Source organism: Morone saxatilis, unplaced genomic scaffold (assembly GCF_004916995.1).
Source record: "Morone saxatilis isolate NCDOM2014 unplaced genomic scaffold, NCSU_SB_2.0 Contig9, whole genome shotgun sequence".
In the NCBI taxonomy this organism is placed as follows: domain Eukaryota; kingdom Metazoa; phylum Chordata; class Actinopteri; family Moronidae; genus Morone; species Morone saxatilis.
Window position 1 is genome coordinate 12,349,896 of NW_023340268.1, and position 13,918 is coordinate 12,363,813.

At 42.8% G+C, this 13,918-nt stretch overlaps 2 protein-coding genes across 2 annotated transcripts in view; both read left to right on the forward strand.

Annotated features, from left to right (window-relative positions):
• Positions 1 to 7,827, forward strand: part of fbxl2 (F-box and leucine-rich repeat protein 2) — a 21,484-nt gene extending 13,657 nt beyond the window's left edge. Inside the window, exons 5-15 of the mRNA XM_035681950.1 lie at positions 862 to 936; positions 1,180 to 1,274; positions 1,831 to 1,995; positions 2,237 to 2,363; positions 3,301 to 3,375; positions 3,494 to 3,624; positions 4,002 to 4,062; positions 4,184 to 4,228; positions 4,553 to 4,609; positions 4,733 to 4,945; positions 5,576 to 7,827. Of these exons, the coding sequence (XP_035537843.1) occupies positions 862 to 936; positions 1,180 to 1,274; positions 1,831 to 1,995; positions 2,237 to 2,363; positions 3,301 to 3,375; positions 3,494 to 3,624; positions 4,002 to 4,062; positions 4,184 to 4,228; positions 4,553 to 4,609; positions 4,733 to 4,945; positions 5,576 to 5,683 (1,152 nt within the window). The 3' untranslated portion in view covers positions 5,684 to 7,827. The remainder of the gene's footprint in view (positions 1 to 861; positions 937 to 1,179; positions 1,275 to 1,830; positions 1,996 to 2,236; positions 2,364 to 3,300; positions 3,376 to 3,493; positions 3,625 to 4,001; positions 4,063 to 4,183; positions 4,229 to 4,552; positions 4,610 to 4,732; positions 4,946 to 5,575) is intronic.
• Positions 7,828 to 8,546: 719 nt separating this feature from the next.
• The window catches only part of clasp2 (cytoplasmic linker associated protein 2), a gene marked incomplete in the record, with an annotated part of 48,967 nt that continues 43,595 nt past the window's right edge, over positions 8,547 to 13,918 (forward strand). Inside the window, 1 exon segment of the mRNA XM_035681003.1 lies at positions 8,547 to 9,534. Within this exon segment, the coding sequence (XP_035536896.1) occupies positions 9,337 to 9,534 (198 nt within the window).

The window sequence follows — 13,918 nt, forward strand, 5'->3', positions numbered from 1 at the left end:
AAAACTGGTAAAAAAAACAAAAACACTGAATAAAGTTAATGAAGTAAGTTTCATTTTAATATTATATTTTCTCTGACAAAGTTCAGTTGACAAAGGAGTGCCCAGATGGCCTGTCAGCTGACCTGCTGCTGATGTTAGCTCAGCTTGTTTCTCTAATAAATTAAGATGCAGACGTCCAATGTTGTAAAGCCTTCATCCAGTTCCATATAAGATCTAAAAAGTGTATCGTAAAAATCTGCCCTACAACTGTCAGTTTCTGGCAGACACATTCACAAAAGGGATATGACGCCAATGACGGGGGATCGGTGGAACACACCGTTACTGGAATAAAATTACAAATTTCTCTGGATTTGAATATTCTTGGAAACATTTGGGATAATGTAAGCACACAACTCAACAAAATATATAACATAGGGCTAGTGTTTTTTGACACTTTACTGCAGAAATGTTACATTGTATAGCTTCAATTAATCATTTGTTTTGTATCAGTGAAAAATATCCATTATAATTTCCTAGAGCCCAAGATGACCTCATCAAGTGTCCAACCAACAGTCCAAAACTCAAATATTTTCAGTTTACAATCATATAAAACAGAAAAATGAAGCAAATCCTCCCATTAGAGAGGCTGTAGGAAGTGAAAACAGCAGCTAGTGCACATGCTCAATGAACAAAGAAACAGAGAGTGGGCACAGAGCGCACACACAGCCAAACCCACTGAATGCTGTACGGTAGAGGCTGACCCGCTATGTTCATTTATTTCTCTCGCATATTACGATAACAGAGTTCCCATTCACCTTCCCCCCCACCTCTGTCTGACCCACATGTCTGTCTCTGTCCACAACCTGTCTGTCACCCTCTCAGGCGTGGAATGTCCTGGCCCTAGATGGCAGTAACTGGCAGAAGATTGACTTGTTCAACTTCCAGACAGACATAGAGGTAAGGGGGTGCATTTATGAGAGAGAAAGAAAATTGTACAATGGACAGTATTTTTGTGTGTGCGTACTTGCCTATGTGCTGCATGTGTGTGCTTGTTGAGTAGCATTATCCAGCCCAAGGCTTAGTGCTGGGTCAGTAGGCTTTGGTGCCGACTGTGACGTCACAGCTGATCCTCTGTCCTGTGGCTCTGTCCATCTCTTTGTCCATCTCTTTTTTCTTTCTCTCTGTCCTTGTGTCTCTCAGGGCCGGGTGGTGGAGAACATTTCCAAGCGTTGTGGAGGCTTCCTGAGGCAGCTGAGCCTCAGGGGCTGCCTGAGCGTGGGGGATGCCTCCATGAAGTGAGATCCTGTTGTGTCTCTGGCATTTACTGATATAATAAGTGTGGTTCTGCTTTGACTTTTACCAAAAGCCATTCTCCTGTTGGTTTGATTACATGCTGTTTAAGTAATTATGTTCACGTGTGATTAAAGTTTAAGGAGCTTGTTCCTCTTCAGTCCCGGGGGACTCTGTGCTAGAAACTCTTTTTTTTTATTCCATTTAATCTCACTTTACTGTGTACACACACCAAAAAACAAAAGAAGAACAATGGTGGTGGAAGTTTTTACATGAAACTGTTGCAAATCTTTACATGTGCAATTACATGGTTTTGCTTTGAAGATTTCTATCATCTCTATAAGCTACTGTTTTAAAGAAGTAGCAGCTGTACTCTCTTTCGAGAGTAAGATTGTCATAAAAAAAAACATACAGTAGCTGTACAACAACCTCCCAAGGGCCTGTAGATGACTCTGTTAATTGGCTCCTGAGCAGCCCCTAGTATCCTCCTTCTTATTTATTCAATGAAGCGACTCTTGAGTAATTCCCCTTCTCCCTTTCTACTGTTCAACTGTTTCCCAGGACATTTGCTCAGAACTGCAGAAACATCGAAGTGTTGAACCTGAACGGCTGCACCAAGATCACAGACAGCACCTGTCTCAGCCTGAGCAAGTTTTGCTCCAAACTCAAACAGCTAGATCTCACCTCCTGTGTGTCCATCAGCAACCACTCCCTCAAGGCCCTCAGGTAGCACCCACACACTTGGTATTTCCCTGGCTACTTAAACCCAAACCCATGTAACCCAACCCCTATTAATCCCTTGGAGAAAGCCAATCAATTCCTCCTCAAGCCTTCACACACACAGTTTTTCTGTTCAGGTCTTAAGGAAATGTAAACATACAGAGCAGTAATATATCATAACATATCTTTGGTTCACATGTCCTGTGTGTTTTGTCTTTGTGTTTTCTAATGTAATGTGCATGCGCAGTGATGGCTGCAGAATGCTGGAGATGTTGAACCTGTCATGGTGTGACCAGATCACACGTGATGGCATTGAGGCTCTGGCTAGAGGCTGCAATGGTATACGAGCGCTGTTCCTCAGAGGTTGCACACAGGTACAGCAATGGCAGCGCACACACACACAAACAACCACACACACCCCAGGGCAAAACATTATTTTTCTTTCAGGGGACATTTTAAGCCTTCTTTCTTTCATTTTAAACCCTTTTTTAAAGTGCTTTTATTCAATGTTGAAAAATACCTTTTTTAAGTGCAATTCCAATTATCTCAACTTCTTACAGATTTTTACCATAAAATACCAAGATTTTTTAAAAGGAGTCAGGTTTATATCTGCATATGTATCAAGACATTTTTGTGTTCACTGCTGCCAGAGGACACTGTCCACTATAGTTTACTGTAAACAGGGTCATTTGTGGGTGAAGACATCTCACAGTGTGATTCAGCAGTGGGAAAATGGGAAAAACTACAAACAACTCAAGACAGAAACCTATAAATTCCCGGATTATTAAAAACAAAACCTAAAACCATAATATACCCCACACATTACTTACTGAAGAGAAATGTGCTCTTTTTCCTACTTGCTGTTCTCAACGTAGTACAATTTCCATCCCTTGGAATAATTTTTTTTAACTTGTATTTTAATCTCATTGGTTGTTTTTTGTTGATGTAGTGGTTTTGTGTCTGGCTGGCATTTTCTTTTTCTGCTGCCTCTGTAGAGCCAATATTTTCTTCGGGCTCTGCTCATTTGTTGTTTTATTTAACCAACGTCTAGTCTATTTGTCTCGCCTGGAAAAAATACAATGAAATCCCCATGAATCATCTTTTGGGGCTCACATGGGACAGTAGTCTCACATGAACTGATGTAACTCATTGGAAATACAGGGTGAAATGTAGCAAAGATTTCTCCCACTTACTGAGGGGCATTCACAAGCTGCTGTTGACTGTTAGCAGATACATCAACTCAGTCACATACATAAATTATTGATCTAGGTGTTTGACTAACAATATGCTGCATTTTCTGTTTTAACCCAGCTGGACGATGGTGCATTGAAACACCTTCAGAAACACTGCCCAGAACTCACCACCATCAATATGCAGTCTTGCACAGTAAGACAAACAGTTTGTTGTGGGACGTGGGGAGGGGGAGACTGATAATAATGCATGAGGGATGAGTCTGTGTGCCTCTGTGTTTTTGTAATTTGTCTTGTGTGTCTGTTGCCTCCAGCAAATAACAGATGAAGGCCTGGTCAGTCTGTGCCGAGGATGCCACAAGCTACAGATCCTTTGTGTGTCTGGCTGCAGTAACATCACTGATGCCTCCCTCACTGCAATGGGACTGAACTGTCCCCGACTCAAGTGAGAAAAACACACACAGACATATAAGGACACAAGGACATCAATAGCTTCCTTCAGTATACGCAAAATATCCATCTAAGGCAGTGTGATTAACTATCATTTGCAAAGATTGTCTGGAATCTTTGTAGAATCATTTGTGGTCCCTTTTTAATCAGTGCTGTCATTCCACACACTTAAAAGTTGTGAAAGACGGGTGCGCCAGAGTAATCTCACAAAAAAAGGAAAGGACCCACACACTGTCTAAAGCTTGGAAATAAAGCACTGAACCCATTCATAACCAGTTGCTGGCTGATGAATGTGTTTAATCTTCGTAACACCCCGCACTAAACCATACCCTCTGCGTAGCCTTTACAACTTGCATACATGTTTGTTCTCAGGATCCTTGAAGCTGCACGATGCTCCCATGTCACGGACGCTGGTTTCACTGTACTGGCGAGGGTGAGATTCATTTTGCTGTTTTTGTTCCGTTATCTCTTCTGTGAACCATTTGTTGGCTTGACTGTCCATTTCCCCTTGGTATCTTTGAGATTCATTGAACGATTTCTGTTTTCCCTCACAGAATTGTCATGAGCTTGAAAAAATGGACTTAGAAGAATGTATTTTGGTAAGACAATTTGTGATGTGTGTGATTTATTCCAGACATCATGCTCATGGTATTTATTTATGCTTTGATGCATTTGTCCAGGTAAAGATTAGATTGTAGGAAAAAGACCATTGTGACTGTATGCATGGCAGGTTATGTTTTCTGCCAAGAGAGAGAGAGCAGTCGGATTACCTCAGTATTTAAATTGATTTTGACGGAAAGCAGAGAGGGACATAAGAAAAAAAGAGTTTTAGTGGGACGGGAACATGCAGCGCATACTTAAGACTCTCAACTGTCTGTAGACATGTGAAAACAGTACGTTAATCAAGCTTGTCCTCTCAACAGGTGACAGATAACACCCTGGTTCAGCTGTCCATCCACTGCCCTCGCCTGCAAGCACTGGTAAACATTTACGTCTACAGTTCTGATTTTGTGCCAGGTTCTGCCTCAACCTGTCTGCATGCGTATGGAGCTTTAATCCATCTATCTGTTTGTCTTCAACCCTGTCTGCTGTGCCCTGGACAGTCCCTGTCCCACTGCGAGCTGATCACAGATGATGGCATCAGAGCTCTGAGCAGCAGTACCTGTGGCCAAGAGCGCCTCACTGTGGTGGAGCTTGACAACTGCCCCCTCATCACTGACGTGACCCTGGAGCACCTCAAGAGCTGCCATCGTCTGGAGCGCATTGAGCTCTATGACTGCCAGCAAGTCACCAGAGCTGGCATCAAACGCATCCGGGTCAGTGGAAATAATGGGGAACTGAAAGCTGTTATAATCACATCGAATCGGCTCTCGTTGGGGATTGGATCAGTGACTTCTTAAAATCACTTCTTTGCTCAGTTCTTCTCTACGTTATTTTATCTAAAAATCATATACTGTAGTTTACACTTGAATTAAAGAAACAGTTCAGCATTTTTTAAATTAAACGTATTATCTTTCTTGTCAAGAGTTAGATGAGATAATTGATACCACTCTCATATACATGTGTTAAATATAAGGCTATGGTCAGCAGCTGGTTAGCTTAGCTTAGCATAAAGACAAGAAAAAGGGGGAAACAGCTAGCCTAGCTCTGTCCAAAGGTTAAAAGAATCTGCCTACCAGCACCTTTAAAGCTCGCTAATAAACGTGTCACAATGTGTTGGTTCAATACGTAAAAACTGAAGTGTAAAAAGAACAATTTGGTATTTTACTGTGGGTCAGGTGCCTGACTATTTTGGAACAGTAACTAATCAGCGGTGACTCCAGGAGATTTCTATGACTGCTTCCAGTCTTTGTGCTAAGCTAAACTAATCGGCTGTTCATACGCTCTTTTTCTGTGTCTTTGTGTCTTTTTACACTGTTGTATTAACACACCTCTTCCCTACACAGGCCCACCTTCCAGAGATCAAAGTCCACGCCTACTTTGCCCCAGTGACACCCCCTCCCTCTGTACATGGAGGTGGCCAGCGTCTGTGCCGCTGCTGCATCATCCTCTGACAGTGGAGGGCCAGGGGGGGCCACCTCTGTCTACAGGTCCTGCTGCTCTGACATGGGCTGAAAATGGGTCGGGGGGGGTGGGGACTAGGGTAGGTGTAGGGGAGAGGAGGGGCTGGACCCACTCACTGCTCCTGATCACTGATCAATACATAGACTGATCACCACTGATCCCTGATCAGTTGAACCCTGCCCCTCCTCTCCTCTTACTCACCAGTCAGCAGTGCAGAAGCCCCGGGTTTGGGGCGTGGAGGGGTGGGTGGAAAGAACATGGATGGATGGACTTTTTCTCTCTCTGTCTCATTCTCTTTGTCACTGTAAAGACAAAAACAGGTTCTCCACTCCTCTCTGCTCCTCGCACCCCTGACTCTCCACCTGTGGGCGTAGAGGACTGCATCTGCACAGCTGGAGATGAGGGAGGGAGTCTGAACAGTGGAACAACAATGCATCATGTTCAAACAAAAAAAAAAAAGGAAAGATGATATTGTCAGATTGGACAACAGTTCGCTCTCTGTGGAGTAGTGGAGTATCATCTCAACCAATCACATGACACCTCTATGTGACCATCCTGTGATTCATTCTGCTTTGACCAATAAACACGCAGCATGGAGGGCGAGGAGAGGAGGAAATGCAGATCTTCTGGATATAAACAGTGACGCTTTGGCACAGCCAGCTCAACTCTCTAGTGTGGAAGAGTTGAGATGAAAAAACAGGAAGTACAGAATGGGACATGTGACATATTTGTGCATCTGAGAAACTTTTGTTGAGATTTTGATTCTGTTCGTACAGAGAATGTTTTGCAAAAGGAAAAAAAAGAATTACACAAATCGCAAATCACTCAAACTTCGGGTAGGCCAACAAAAAATGGTTTTATTTTCTTCTTTTTTTTCCCAGTGCTTATTGTAATTGTCTATGCCTGTCTATCCAGAGAGGGAGATATGTTTGTCATTCTTTTTTAAACAGAAAAGAAAAAAACTGTTACTGCTTGACAAAAAAAAAGGACCTATGATTCAGACCCGCAGTGTCTAAAAGCGTGTTGACTCTGTATGCTGATAGGATGAGTGGCCTCTCCTGTGCACTACGTGGTTATGTTGGCTCGTAGGCCCTGATCCAATCCTGTCAGTAGCCCTGTGCACTAGCTCCTACTTGACCACTTAAGAATTTGTTTACATTCAGGATTAGGTTAGCACCACAGACAAACTTGTTTACATTAGTAGGTTTCCAGTCTCCCTACAATTCAGAGTGAGTTTAGTAACACTGAAATAACTGTGGTACACCCACTGTTTTTACAGGACTGTGGAGTTCATTATTCAAATGTATTGCTGTGTGTATTTGGATATCAATCAGGGCTAACGTTGGTGCAACTTTGCTTCAAAATGAAATGAAAATTTGCTTAAAGCTGAAATGACAGGTATAAGAAAGTGAGCAAAGGCACCTCAACTTTTTGACAATCACGTGAATTTATGTATTTGAAAGTTAATTTAGTGTAATTTTGTGTAATTGGCATTTACTGATGATGTAAGATATAATGAATTATCTGTAGACAATATACACCCACTTAATGGCCCGAGCAGCAAAGCGAATTATTTAGAATTAGTATTTGACACAAGTCTAGTGTGATCTGTCAGTCTAAAATGTTTAATTGACCAGCAACAAATTACCACTATCCTACAAAACATATGCGGCAACAGGAATGGCATATGCCGTGACTGCAAAGCCCCAGAACCACCAATGTATTTCACTCTATACAGACACTCCTTGAGACCAACAGGATCTCAACATTATCTGTCTTGCCATGCAGAACGACACATGTATGGGACATGACATACTGAAAGCACTGAAAATACAACAAAACACAAGCAGTTTGCAATATTGCTCTAAACAAGAGACTGGGAAGTGCTGTGTAGTGCCAAGTGCTCAAAGACTGGGGAGATTGGCAGGACGATGGATAGGACTGAAACAAGGAAAGCAGACAGACAGAATGAAGAAAGACTCAGATGAACTCGGAGACATAGCTGACTTGACTGGCTGTGATACTAATGCCCTCTCTTTGACAGCTGTTTTAACAGTTTTATGTTTAAGAAAATAAAGAAATAAATGAAAAAAATAAACAAATGAATAAATAAAAGTGACTAATAGTAAATGTGCTTTGTCTCTCTGGTGTGAGATTTTGTCTCCCAGTAACTAAAGCAGGTGACTCAAACCGCTGGCCCCGGGGGCAATTTCTGTCCCCCCTCCCTTTGGCCTGAAACCGATATTTCTAAATATATTTAAATATAACTCACCCACAAATTCAATATTATTTTCTACTTCTTTCATATCAGTGTGAACTACCCCTTCACATTAAATGACAATTAATTATCAAGCACGGTGATGATGTAAAAATATATAGAAACTGCTGTTTGCAGTTTTTTGTTGAGTATGATGTTACCAATGAAAGTATTTTGGGAATATTGCGTTTTCTTGTAGTACTTAAACGTTAAAGTGGCCCTCCTATGGCCGCAGTGGCGCCAATACAATTTGAGTTGGAGACTCCTGATCTAAAGAGTACGTTTTTAATAAACTGCGGCAAACTAAATACAGACCACACCGCAGCTAAACCGCTAGATGTCACCCGAGAGCCGCGCAGACAGCAGACACACCCACATAAACAGCGCGGTGTGTCTCATACAAAGGGAACAGAAATAAATAATAACAAAAAATATATAATTGTATTCACTTCTCGTGTATCTATGACCATATTTATCCACACGCGTGGTCCACAGTACGGTTGATGATTTGATATTTTACATCAGGCACTATGCTGGCCAGCTGTGCGGTGCCCGAAGACCCATCGGCCTGATCGTTGATCGGTGGCTGCCCGGTAAACTGCAGCAGTCCCCGGCAGCGCTCCTCCTCTCGGCTCCTCCTCTCGGCTCCTCCTCTCGGCGGCACAGCGATTATTCTCGGCTTAAAGAGGAACCAGTTACCGCGGGACTGGAGCTCAGCCCTTATTGTGGGAGTTTGGTGCAACTTTACCGCTGAGGGACTCGACAGCTGGAAGCTCAGCAGACTTTCCAGCTTGTGGTCATGGAATAGAACCGGAGGGGAACCGGAGGGGAACCGGAGGGTTAGGCCTGCGGATAACTAACGGAGCTAACGGAGCTAAACAGGCTAACGGAGCTAGCTGATGTGAGGCGGTCTATCCTTGTTTGGGTCGCTGCGCTAACTAGCTGGGTGCTATTTTTTGTTAGCATAACAGACAGCCAGCCAGGATTGATAGTTTGTTTTGATGCGGATACATCGGAGGAACCTGCTGGTTGTGCACTACTATTAGCGGAAGTTTCTTAAAGTAATAAGTTATAAGTTATAAGTTAACCTTCTGAGCTGATGTTGTAACGATATAGTGAGGGAGCTAGCGAGCAACGTCTTTGTCATACAAAGTTGAGCTTTTGATTTGGGCAGAAGGATGATTTGTGAGTTAAATTAATTGTATTTTTTATTACAAGGGGTTGCATGTTGATGAACAAACATCCTTTAGACGCAGTCCAGATCACACAGCCTCTCTGCCCCTCATCGGGACTACAAATAAACCCTTTTTCGGACCCCGTCGCGCCGACCGCTGTCTCTTGTCTTCGGCTGGCTTCAGTGGCTGGCCACACGGCACCGAGTGCCCAATGGAGGAACATGACAACATGGACTATTTCTACCAGCAGGTAGTGCAGAAAGACGTAACCCGCAGGTTGCAGGTCGGTCAGGACCTCATTGACTACCTGAACGACCCGCAGCGCTCCCCGGACGTGGAGCAGGACAAACCCCGGCTGGATAAGACTGTGGACGAGCTAACGGGATGGGTGAACGCCAGCAATTTCAAGGTGAGAGATCTTGGTGTCACTGCAACAGTCGACCCCTTTTGGTCGTTTCATAGGCTTTAAATCTCCAGCAGTACCAGTACTTCTACCCAGTGAAGTGGTGATTTAATGTTATTGGCCAATAAGTTGGATTCAGTGCACTTCAGCAGAGACGGTAGTGGTATGAAGAGGACCTTGTGATCTCCTGTAAATCAGAGCTCATGAAACTGGTAGATAGAAGATTCACAATTTTATTTTGCATGTTCATACAGCACAGAACTGAAGGATGTGTTTCTTTTTTAACATCCTGGTAGCCCATTCCTGGATCACAAGAGGCAGGCAGTTTTAAATTTCACCCCAGCCGGTGACAGAGGAGGAGGTTTGCAGGGCATTCCTGTGGTTTGTTGAGGTTTATATCATTGTTTCAGCTGAGACTGTGTGTCTGTGTTCAGGGGACCCATTGTCAGCACTGTACGACATATTACTGGAGCACTGGGTGGGATGGAGGATGGGGGAGGGGTTAGGAGACTCATTGTTATGACCTATGTCTGCTCTCCATCTCTCTTACACACATATAGACCCACGCTCTCATTATCTCCTTTAGCCTTCTCTCACATTTTCACTTCATGCTCTATATATATATATGTGTGTGTGTGTGTGGTGGCCTTTTTCTGCACTCTTTGCCATATCACAAAAATGTGGAATGTGACATTTTTGCCAAGGTATCACGTCGGTCCAGACGGCAAATTAAAACTGTCTGCAATCTGTTTTCGAGGCGTGCTGAAATTGGACTCCTCTCACTCTTTTTGAACTGATTAACATTGTCTGCACTGATATGCAGGAGTCAGCAAGACTGTAAGAGCGTGGAAATTGTGCTTTTCTTTCATCCCCTCTTGGTCTCTCTTTCCAGTGGTTGAAAATGCTCATTTGACTTGGTTGTGATAATCTTTTAAAAACAACTTGGTCAACTAATTCCCATTTACTACAGAGTACGTGATAAGTATTAGCCAATACCGCTGTTTTAATTGGCTACACTTATTTCAAGCACCAATACAACAAGTATCTAACATTTGTTTTCTTTTAGAGACAAATGAAGACTTGAATCATTAGGTGCACATATTGGGCAAAACAACAGTTAAGGTTTTATAAATTCTCCGTTTCACATCTTACAATTTCTAAATAATTAGAGATTCTGCACAGTCCCATGATATTCTAGTTTCGCATCATACCTCAAAACAAATTTAAGGTGGGTTTAAAGTGATTATAGATGAGAAAACTGTAGACATTCGCAGGAATAGGGGAAAAGTGGAGGTGGATTTTTGTGGTTTTAGATCTAAAAGATCTTTCTTGTTGTGAGAAAACCATTCTTTGTTTACTCTGAACGTTTGCAGTTTAGACTTGAACATTAATCGAAGGTGATTTTTTTTATTATGTTGTACGCTTCAGGCTTCTCTTCCACTTCAGTGAACCAACATGTTTGATGTGAAAAAGCAAAACCGGCGCCACCTCTAAGTCCACCTCCATGAATTTCATCCCAAGCTGCAACGAGCTAATGTGTCCCTTTTGTTCGCATTAGTTTTTTTCTGTGGATGACACATATGGTAACCTGAGCTCAGATCAGAGTCTGGCAGTGATGAGCGAGAGACCCCCAGAGGCCTTCACATAGCAGGCCTTTGGTGATTCTGATTGGCTCCCTGTCGGGCAAAAGGGCAGCGGACTTAGCTGTAAGCAAGATGCTGAGTCAGCACACAGAGAGGGAAGAAAGGAGTGATGGTGGGAGAGGTGGAAAATGAAAGAGGAGTTAAAGGGGGATTTGAGAGCTGGAGTGATAAATGGGGTATGGGTAGGGGAGCGGAAAACACAAGTCACGACTCATAAATACATTACATGTTCAGATAGGCCGACTGTCGCACCCAAGTTCCTCTTTCAGGAAGGGATAAAATGTTGTATTTCATCCGTCCCTTGGCTCTCCTCATCTCTCTGTTTCACTTGTGTGACTTTGTCTGCGCCTTTTTTTGGCAATGAGTCAGTTTCACCCTCATCTTTCAATAGGTAGAAGAGCAGACTCCCTTTATATGCTTTGCTCTTACAAAATCACAGAGGCCTCAGTGCCTGAAGGCATTAATTTTGCATGATGCATTTATGGGCAGCAGGGCCAAATGACTGGACACTGACTGGACTGATCGAAGGTTGACTGCTACCAGCCTGCGCTGAACAGACATCTTTGTGATTTCATTTAAATTAACATTGGGTATCAAAAATGCTTAATGATGTTGATACGAGATGATACACTCAGACCTTGATAGAATATGTATCACTGTGCTGTTTTTAAGATACAACAAGCAAACAGATCAAACACAGTCTGCAGGCAGCATTTACCAGTTAAAAGTATCCACTGCAGTATTAAAATATTCTAATTTCTCTTTTGTTAGTCTCCTGTTACTGCAAATTCAACTCTTTGTACAGATGGTTCACAATGGAAACCTTCCAGTAAGGAAAATTGATTGCAGCTTTTAAACATTTTTGCCTGCTGTATTAACAGTAGATTGGTGTTTAGGAGAAGAGCTCCAGCTGCTTATTGCAGTTTGGTCAAATCTCAGAGCTCAAATACAGAAAATGAAGGTATGCTTTTCCTATTATGTTGCGATCATCTCAGCAATGTTAGGCACTACCCACACCCTTAGGAAAATCCTGTAACAATTTAAAAAAAAAAATTATCTGGTACTACATGAAACAAAGGCACCTTTTCCCATTTCTTAATTCCACAAAATTCAGTGTAACAACAACTTGCCTACCAATCGCCCAGTGTCCAGCGAGATGAAAGTGAGTATATATTTAGCCACACAGTGTGAGCAGGGATTTGAACTTCCATGAGCCTCCCATAGGAGCCTGTAAATATGTGCTGTTTTTGCTTGATAAATGGCTTGAATAGATTACCAAATTGTTGTTGATTAACTGATCAACTGATGGATTGAAGGCCAAATTGTTCCAGCACATTTTGTCCACTCTCAGATGTTGCTGTGTGAGCCTTTGGCCCCGTTTTTCTGTCCAAAACTCACTTTAAGCCTCCCTAGAATCCAGAGTAAACCGTGTACATGGTATGCGAATTAACAGGCTAAGCCACCATACGCGCCCACCTCAGTCCTCACAAAGAACCATTCATACAGGGCTAAATATTTACTGTTTTATACCGAAGTTTTTTCGTATTTGTGGGTGATACCTAAGTGCCCATTTGGCCTTTCTTCTTTGCTCCCTCATTCCTGCCTCAACCCTAGTCAGACCTTCACTGGAAAAGGCCTTTTAAAGCAGAAGTAAACCTCCATTACAAACGTTTCTCCTGTCCAAGGTAGATAACACACCCAGTCCCTTCCATCTCTCCTCCACTATCTCCTCTCTCTCCAAGAGAAGATGCCATATGGTTGTGGGCGCGAGCTTGTTGGGGTGCTTGGGTGGAGGAGGGGGAGGGTATGCCTCAGGGCTGTGTCCTTCCTGTACTGTTTCTTTCTCCTGCTGTTTTCCCTCCCCTCCTCCTCTATTTTAGATCAGTATGAGAGAGTCGTCATTGTGACCCAGAGCTCGCGTTTCTACTCCAAGTGATTTTTGTTTTCTTTGTTATTACTTGGCCTTCGTCCTTGTATTTTACCTCACCGCCCCTCCATTCTCCCCCTTTTTATTACTGTGGTTACCTGGCTCTGCTCTTCCTTTGACTAAAATAGGGAAAAACTGCAGTCAACAGGACAGAGGAGTCTGGAGAATAATGTTTTAATGGATTTTCTTTTTGGACTGTTCAGTGTTACCGCAGCACTGCCAAAACAAGCATTCCAGGAGCACAGCGCAGTGTGGGATGTGATCCTAATCAGAAACACAGTGGAAAACTCAACTTTACCACTAGACAAAAATCCAGCCTACCTTCCCCCTACGAGTCATATCACATGCCAGTTTTTCTTTTAGCCAGAGCTCAGTGGCTGTAGACAAGGATCCCTTTAACAAACAACATGACATTGCATACATCTATCATGCTGTCACCTCAACACTTTATTCTACAGTTGACTGAAGTCCTCTTTATGTTGTACAGAAAGTCATTTGATTTTTTACCAAATTTCCCCAAAAATGCAAATCAGTGATTCCATTAGCTGCTGTTATGCAGACGGTGTAAAGAGGGCACAGGAAGGTTACATAATCAAGAGTGCCACAGCTGTTTTTATCAGTGAATAGATCTGGCTCTGGTATAATCATCACCATAACAAGCAGTTGTATGTTGGGATCAGGAGTTTCCATTAGGGCTGCACAATAAATCGAAATATTATCGAAATCGCAATACGCAAATCGCAAGAGCTGTAATGTTGCCTGTTTGGTGGAAGTACCTTTAAGGCTGCCCTGTCACTCCTTTTATATCGTATCTATCTAT